Source organism: Anarhichas minor, unplaced genomic scaffold, assembly GCF_050575085.1.
Source record: "Anarhichas minor isolate MPS153535 unplaced genomic scaffold, ASM5057508v1 ptg000017l, whole genome shotgun sequence".
NCBI lineage: Eukaryota > Metazoa > Chordata > Actinopteri > Perciformes > Anarhichadidae > Anarhichas > Anarhichas minor.
The window spans coordinates 17,842,684-17,850,651 of NW_027466463.1; the positions used below are offsets into that span (position 1 = coordinate 17,842,684).

The following is a 7,968-nucleotide window of genomic DNA, read 5'->3' on the forward strand; positions in this document are numbered from 1 at the left end:
TGCACTGCAACATGTTTGTGTTTCTAATTGCCAAGGCAACGAAAAGCTGAGTTTACAGCGAAATATTCCATTTTGGAAAAAGTCCAAAATAGCTTTCTCTCACTCTGCTGTACTATAGACATAAATACAATCAAATGCATGCAAGGCTTGATGAACACAATGTGCTAAAGGAGCAAGTTATCTCAAATATGTTCTTATTGAACAATGTCTACTCTATGAAATGTATGTTGGATGTACTCCTGCTAAATATATAGATTCAGATTCTATATTTACTCAGCAAGCAACAACAACAAAATTGAAGTTTAGTGTAATTTGTAATAACAGCAAAAAAAGAAGAAGCTGGAAACAGTGTCAGAGAGAAGAAGAAAAGAATCCTCAAAAACACATAACTGGTTTCAGTTACCACGACAGCCAAACAATGATCTGTCAGGTCACTACACATACAGCACGTTAGTAACTAAGGCAACCCATGCGCTATTACGCATGGCACGTCTATATTGGGAACCCTGGCCGTGGACCAGAGGGTCACTCCATGACGTAGCGACGCACGCAGGGCGTTGTTCTCCCATAATGAGACACTTTATAACAGCACGTCAGCCCTGGCATCAATCTAGTCTGAGAGCGACTTTTAGAACTGGGACTACCGCTGTTGGACTCTTTTGGGAAAACTTGCTTTTGTTTCTTGCGAGCCTGAAACTGTTTTTTTTGTGGAAATACAAGCTCATCGCTCTCAGTAAGTGGATTTTATTAACTTTCTCATATTCAGCTGCACACAGTCTGTGCTGGCGATTCAATGAGGAAACGCGCTTTTCGCTGGGATACCCGCCGCTCCATTACGCACAGACAGGACGGCTGAGCTGTCACCGCAAATAAAATGCTTAATTGGTCGCTAAGAAATCATTTTTACGTAAATAATACGGGATTTTACTTTGCTACCTTATTTTAAAGTTCTTGTTGTTATTGCTTTTTAATATCCTGTCCTCAAATTGTTTCCATTTTGTAGATGACAAACCGGCAATTTAAAGCCATCTTAAAAGAACAGGGCTTTGCAACGAAAGAGGGACGCAATTTGGAAAGATTTAAGCTTTTTTTAAGGCATTTGTTAGAGTAAATAAAAACAAGAAACGTGAGATCAGCTTCAAAGTTGAATCCTGTCAAACTTAAACTTAAAAGTAAATCAAATTTGTAGAATACTAACAGTGACTTTATCTTACACGTGATGCTATTACCGTTAATGTAGCCTACACGCTGCCAGCCGATGAAGTTTCTCTAAAGGCTGTCCGTGTTGAACGTGCTGCAGCGACACACCCATGTCCCCCCGATCAGACATCCACACACGCACGCACGCACACTCACATACTGACAGAGACCGTCTCCTCTTCTCATTACTGTCCAGATCGCCTGAAAAGATGCTGCTCCTTCTCCTGGGAATCGTCCTCCTGCACGTCGCTGGTCTGGTCCTCCTGTTTGTGTCAACAATTGTCAGCGTAAGTAAAACTGCCTTTATGTTTCTTTCGTTCTTTGATCAGATGAATTTAATCTTAAAAATGTAATATAAATGGACGCAAAACTCCCTATTGACGCTTATTGATGTATTATACCTGCAGGAAGAACTATAATGTACTTTTTCTTTTAAGATACACTTCATAGTTTTAGGAATTTGAATATGCCAGTGAAACTGATTGTTTTGGTGCTGCTCTTCACACATTACTGACCGAGTTGTTTGTTGTTGACATCAGGTTTGGACGTCAGGTGAAACTGGCACCTCAGACCTCTGGACAAACTGCACTACTGCCAATGGAGGATACCACTGTGACCCGGCAACAACTGGAGGTCAGACCCCTGCCTGATAGTTTACAGTTTTCCTTTAAAACAGCAATTTATTTAGAATACAATGGCCACTGTTTGACATTTGAATCACTGCTCTGCTGTGAAGCTGCTACACATATCAGGATTTGCTCCCCTTTCATGTTTTGCTTTGGGCTAAACGGTCACAAGTTTAAAGCACCCACACTGTTATTAATGGAGAACTTGAACTTTGTGAAATGACTTGCTGAAATCCAACATTCCCCGTGTTGATGATGTGGGTGTGTCACGGCTCCTCTGGGACTCTGGTGCCATCTAGGGCAGAGAATGTGGCATTGCTGTTTGGAACTGCCAGCTGATAGGCTGCAGCTGTATAAATAGTCGTGGTGTGATGTCCATATTCAGGTCCCGCGTTAGATGGGATTCCACGGTTGATGGGAGCTCGAGAGTTGTGGAGGGATCAGGGTGGGGCCGCAGAGAGTATTTAAAGTTTCAGATCTATGTGTGTGTGTGCATGCCTGTGACAGTGTCGGAAAAGCGGGGAGACCTTGGACTACCTCATGTAGAACATAGCATATTGATGGTGGGTGACGCCCAGCGACGGATCACAGTGTCCAGTGTTAGTTTGCAGGGATCATCGGGACAATTTAAGGCAGCAGCTGCAGCGTTACAGATTTATCAAGACAGTCGACCTCCACATGTTTGATTGACTTTGACAAGATATGTGGGGATATATAGATTCCATTGTTGTTAAAGACCCCTACCTAATAACATTCCCATTGTCCTAATATGAACGATTTAGCAACAACTTCATGGTGAGATCACTGTTGAGCAGCTCTATGTTTTGCTACTAAATGTGCCATCACAGTGGAGCCGCCGGGTGATGTCATCGGTCTAGAATGAGCCGCACTCAGCCAGTGTGTGTGTGTGTGTGTGTGTTTTGTCCGGGCTGCAGCGCCTGCACGCTCTGCCAGGTAGCTCCACGGCACAGCCGGTCTGTTTGACTCGCTTTCATTAGCGCCACTGACGCACAGTGTTTATTTAAGAGGGCGCGCGTCCGGGCTCTGGCTTTGAGAGATGGAAGATAGTGGGGCCGTTCTCACGTGGGTGCCAATTCAATGGAGCCTTTTTGAAGCTTTGCTGAGCAATCAAGTTCCTTCTGAAGTGAATCATAATCACAGTCATCATGGTCATTTTGAGGGCATTTCTGATACTTCTCAGTTGGTTGCCTTGGCTCCATTTGGTTTTGATGACGTCCTAGTGAGAGATACTCATGTCACAGTTATCACATGCTGGGCTCGAGTTAAATACCACTTCCTTACAGCTGGGAAAATTACTTCATAGAATTTACTCCTCTAAAATGAGCTATTGAGGAAGCATGTCTTCCGCCTCCAGGCAGGCATACAATACATAAACACAACGAAATACTACAGCAGTTTTATATTCTATTTTCAGCACCTTAAGTTACTGGGTCGCAGAATAGAAGGCAGAAAAACAGTTAGTTTCCCGTTTGGTGATACGGTGAAAGTCTACAGTAGAAGCATTGTAATACCACAGTAATAAACCAAGGCATTCAAATACATTTTTGAATATGAGTCACAGTTGCTTATCAGTGACATTCTCAGCCCTGAGCCGCGCCTCATGTCACTGTTTCCTACTGTTGGTCAGGGAAGGAAGGAAGGAAGGAAGGACAAGATGCGTGTTTGTCAGAAAGCAGTGATGTATTTATAGGGCAGGGATGGAACATTTCACCCGTTTCTCACAGTGTTATTACACACATATCTGAAAACAGGATCATGATAATGGAATCTAAATGTTGCTCTGGCTGCATCTTGCGGATGGAGAATTTGCAGCGTGTCATGTTTCCTCCCATATCTCCCCCCCCCCCCCCCCCCCTAACCAATGATCATCAGGACAAACTGTAGCTCTGTTATTGTAGGTAACCTGACTCCGTCCTGGTAACACTGTGCAAGGATTCAGGATACCCTTTCCCTTTAAATCTATCAGATTCTCCAGGAGAACTGCATGATTCTTAGTGAACGTCCACAGAAAGTAAAGTAACAACTACAGGACGATGACATGTTTTCATTTTAGCCTACAGCGTTCAAACCTGTTCGATCAAAGTCGTAACATCGCGCAAAGTAAGCCGGCCAATTACTTTATCACCCTTTTTGTTGCATGAGCTGTAATAAATTATGCATCATGCTCTTTTCCCCCCAATGTTGTAAGTGCCCCCCCCATTAAACCACAACATTCAAATAAAGCAAGCGAATCAATAAACCGCAGATGCTTGAGAACGTTGGAGGTACCACATCGGAGATTTGACGGTCGAGAGCTCGGCAGTGGTGTGCATTCAAATGGAGCAATACCGAAATCCCACTTATTGTTTTATAGGCTTGTCTGGAATATTTGCTGATGCTACGGGTAGGACAATTGAGTGAACTTATGCGGTGGCTGCAAATGCACAAGCAAACTTTAAGGCCCTTTTGACATGGCGGCGTTTTATGGCGCGAGAATACGACAGTAAAAGCAGACGTGGCTAAAGAGAAGAGTTCTATAGACGCTGGGAGGGAAAGAGCGAGTGCTCGAGAAACTCGAGAGGGCAGGGAGGCAGCATGGATAACCCTCAGACAAGAAATAGACCATGCTTGGGAATCCTTGGATTCCTGGCATGGTGGCACGAAAGAAGCACACAGACAAACACACGACCACGCTCTCACATATAAAGCACAGTTGAGATGGTCTTCCCACGTCAGTACAGGTGTCTAATGGGTTAATGGGGCTTCTAGCATGGCGGCCTTGGAGGACTGGCAGTAGCGATCGATGTGGTACATTTAGTCATAGGTCCTGCAGTGAGGGGGCACGCAGAGCTTTTAGGAACAGGATACCTAGGTTTCATTGTTATGGATCCATTACACATTCCCAGAAGAAAACATTACGAGAGGATGCTTCAATTCAGCCGGGACAGGAGCAGCAGGCTTTGGCATTTGTTTTTCTTGTTGTATTTCTTTCCTTCTCATGTGCTTGTTAAGTCAATGTTATATATAAATGATGCTTTATATAATGATGAATGTGGTTCAGTTATTGACAATACTCTTCTTTCACTCCCCCCCCCCCTCCCCTCCCTTCCCCCCTGCAGAGTGGATTCAGGCGGTCCAGGCCCTCATGATCCTATCCATCATCTTCAGCTGCCTGGCTCTCTTCCTCTTCTTCTGCCAGCTCTTCACTCTGCAGAAGGGCGGACGCTTCTTCCTCACTGGAACCTTCCAGATCCTTGCCAGTGAGTTGAATCCCCCTTTGACACTTCCGCACAAATCCATCAATATCAGATAGACATAATACTGGTTTTGGCTGGTATCAAAGTCACATGTAGAAAGGGATTCATATTGGATCCGGTGTGACTAAAGTTTAGGGGTGCATTTTCACTATTTAAAAATCTCTGGTGAATCGATTGATCATAAAGATCATGTCCGAAAATTATGAAAATTACTTGTTTCGATCGACTGAAAGTCCAAAACCAAAAGGCATGCTATTGTCAATAATATAAAACAGAGAGAAACGCAGCAAAACCTCACATTTGAGAAGTTGTAAACATGATTTTCAGCTGTTCTGCTTGACAAACAACCACTTGAAAATCGACTCAATGACTAATCAGCACAGTAAAAGTAGTCTGAAAGTACACCACTCACGCAAATCCTCCTCTTGCACGGACAGAGCAATAGCAGACGATCCCACTGCATCTACTGTGGCAGAGAATTAGATTAACCTTTTAAGCCCGAGTCTGAGAGTCTGAGCCAGTAACTAATGGTTTAATGCTCCACTCCTCTATTATACTTAGTCCCCTTTGGCCGGAGAGCGGCTCCACTGCCCATTGTGTGTCCTCCCTTGGCAGCCCTTTTCCTACATCCCAGGGTTCGCTCTCTGTACTGTGCCAGCGCTTTGCCTAGCACCCAGGTGCCCACTCAGCCAAACAGGAATGACACTGGGCGCACCGCCAGCCGCGCCATGTTGAAATGTCAGGAAGGCCCGGCAGCGCTGACAAAACACGTCGTGCCATGTCGGACCGGGGGAGGCGGGCAGAGCAGGAGCCGCTTGGCTTGGAGATCAATAAGCGTGAGACGCTGTGATGTATTGTGGAGGGATGCCTTCTGGGAAACACTGACAGGGTTCAAGACAGAGAGCACAACACTGCAGAGAAACATGATCTGATGATTGAACAAGATGATGGCCAGCGTTGTTCAGTGTTTTCCGGCTTGTTCCCTTCTCTGCAGGTTTGTTCGTGATGAGCGGAGCCATCATCTACACGGTGATGAGTCCGCAGTGGGTGCCGGGGACCGAGGTCTTCGGCTACTCCTACATCCTGGCGTGGGTGGCCTTCCCTCTGGCGCTGATCAGCGGACTCATCTATGTCATCTTGAGGAAGCGAGAATGAGCCGTCACTCCATCCCAGTGTTCCCAGTAACCCAACTGCAAGCGTCATCAGTCCCACTCTGAAGTAAAAAAAAGTTTTGATGCCTGAGTACCAATGGCCCCTGGAGCCACCAGACCAACACAACCAGATCACAGCGAGGGGGGGAGGGTGGTAATACCAAAAATCAACAAGCAAACCAACACAAAACAACCAATACTGTCTCAGTTAAAAGATGTATATAGTATCTATGGTTTAAAACCTATTTATAACACTTTTTACATATATGTACATAGTTGTTGTGTTGCTCTGTCAATGGATACGTGTATGAGCTTTGTTTTAGCTGATTAAGTGCCTCAATGTTTGTTTGTAATGATGAAATAATTAGATGCTATTGTTGTTGCGTTTCCTTTTTTTGTTGCCTTTTTTTTGTTTTGGTAATTGCCAAAGAATTATAAAAAAAAAAAAAAAAGAAGCAAAAAAGTTACTTCAAGTATTTTAACCAAAGTGCATGTATAGAAATAGAAGGGTTAGAAGAAGAGATTTTGCGATGGGCTTGCTTTACAAAACGAGTGGTAACATCCCTGGATGTAGCATAGCCAGGATATATAGATTTGGTCCTTTTCTATTTTGTGAAGTTTCAAGTTTCAGTGTTTTTATTTTCAGTATTTTTCTATTTCTTATTTTCAACAAAAGATGGTGCTATGTATTTATCATTCCTATTACTGATAGCAATCATTGACAACGGAGTTACCTTGTTCTTGTTTAGAGTCAAACGGCCATTAATTAAAGTGGGAATCAGACAGAGGTACACCTGTACGTACAGTGCCTGACTGCCTCTTTAGGGAACACAGTCTATTTCACACTGCAGTGTCTGATTTCTCTTCTCTTCATCAGCTACTGTAAAATGAGTAACTGAGTTTGGGGTGGTGCACTGATGAAATCCAAATAGAATGTCAGTATTATTCTGCGAGTTTGTGGAAGAGTTGGATTACAGTGAAATTACTTCATATAGGCTTTACTTTAACTCCATGTTCCTTAATTGTACCCTCATTCTGATGTTTGTGTTCACCTGGCTGTTAAAGTCTCAAGAAGCCAAATTGCCTATTTAGTAGAATACCATAAAGAAGATAACACTGTGGGGCGTTATAGCCTAAGAAATAAAGTATACATGATATGACTACCAGAAAGAAATGCCACTGAGTTGAAGCCATATAAGATAATATCAGATGATAGGAAAAACGTATGTAGTATTAACTCTATATGTGATGAAAAGGACAGAGAGGTTTGCAGTGATGACACAAATTGCCTGTTTCAAATACTTGAAGTTTGACGTGCTGCCGTCTCTGCCCACTGACGTCTATGAGTTTTTCTCTTATTCTGTGTAAAACGCTGTTCGTGTGTTGCGCCATAACAAGACGGTGATGAGAATCTAGCATAAAACACTCACTTACTCAATAAAACTTACTCTCACGTTATCTAATACTGTGTATTCCACTGCTACAAGGGACTGGATTCACGCTAACACTTGATGATGCAGAATTTCTAGCTATTTTCTCGTCTGTCTTCCCGTAAACTCTGAATCGCACATCTCTGGGCTGCAAAAAGCATCATGTGGGGGGGGGGGGACTGCCAGTAGATGGGGAGAGATATTACAGTGATAGCGAATTCTGAACCATCCTGATCGCATGTTCACATGCTATGAGATGAAACAAAGATGTCAGAGACTGAAACGCAGCGTGCAGTATGTAAAA

At 43.6% G+C, this 7,968-nt stretch overlaps 1 protein-coding gene across 1 annotated transcript; it reads left to right on the forward strand.

Moving 5' to 3' along the window:
- Positions 1-572: 572 nt before the first annotated feature.
- pmp22b (peripheral myelin protein 22b) lies at positions 573-7,697 on the forward strand. Its single transcript, XM_076094050.1, has 5 exons — positions 573-733; positions 1,397-1,487; positions 1,740-1,833; positions 4,946-5,086; positions 6,078-7,697. Exons 2-5 carry the CDS (start codon positions 1,410-1,412, stop codon positions 6,236-6,238), a joined length of 474 nt encoding a protein of 157 aa, XP_075950165.1. The 5' UTR covers positions 573-733; positions 1,397-1,409; the 3' UTR covers positions 6,239-7,697.
- The last annotated feature ends 271 nt before the right edge of the window (positions 7,698-7,968 follow it).

What these genes read in the sequence shown, in the direction of transcription:
- pmp22b (XM_076094050.1), top strand. Translation starts at nt 1,410, where the DNA reads ATGCTGCTCCTTCTCCTGGGAATCGTCCTCCTGCACGTCGCTGGTCTG. An exon ending in TTGTGTCAACAATTGTCAGC is followed by an intron (nt 1,488 to 1,739) that starts GTAAGTAAAACT and finishes TGTTGACATCAG; the next exon opens with GTTTGGACGTCAGGTGAAAC. An exon ending in AACCTTCCAGATCCTTGCCA is followed by an intron (nt 5,087 to 6,077) that starts GTGAGTTGAATC and finishes CCTTCTCTGCAG; the next exon opens with GTTTGTTCGTGATGAGCGGA.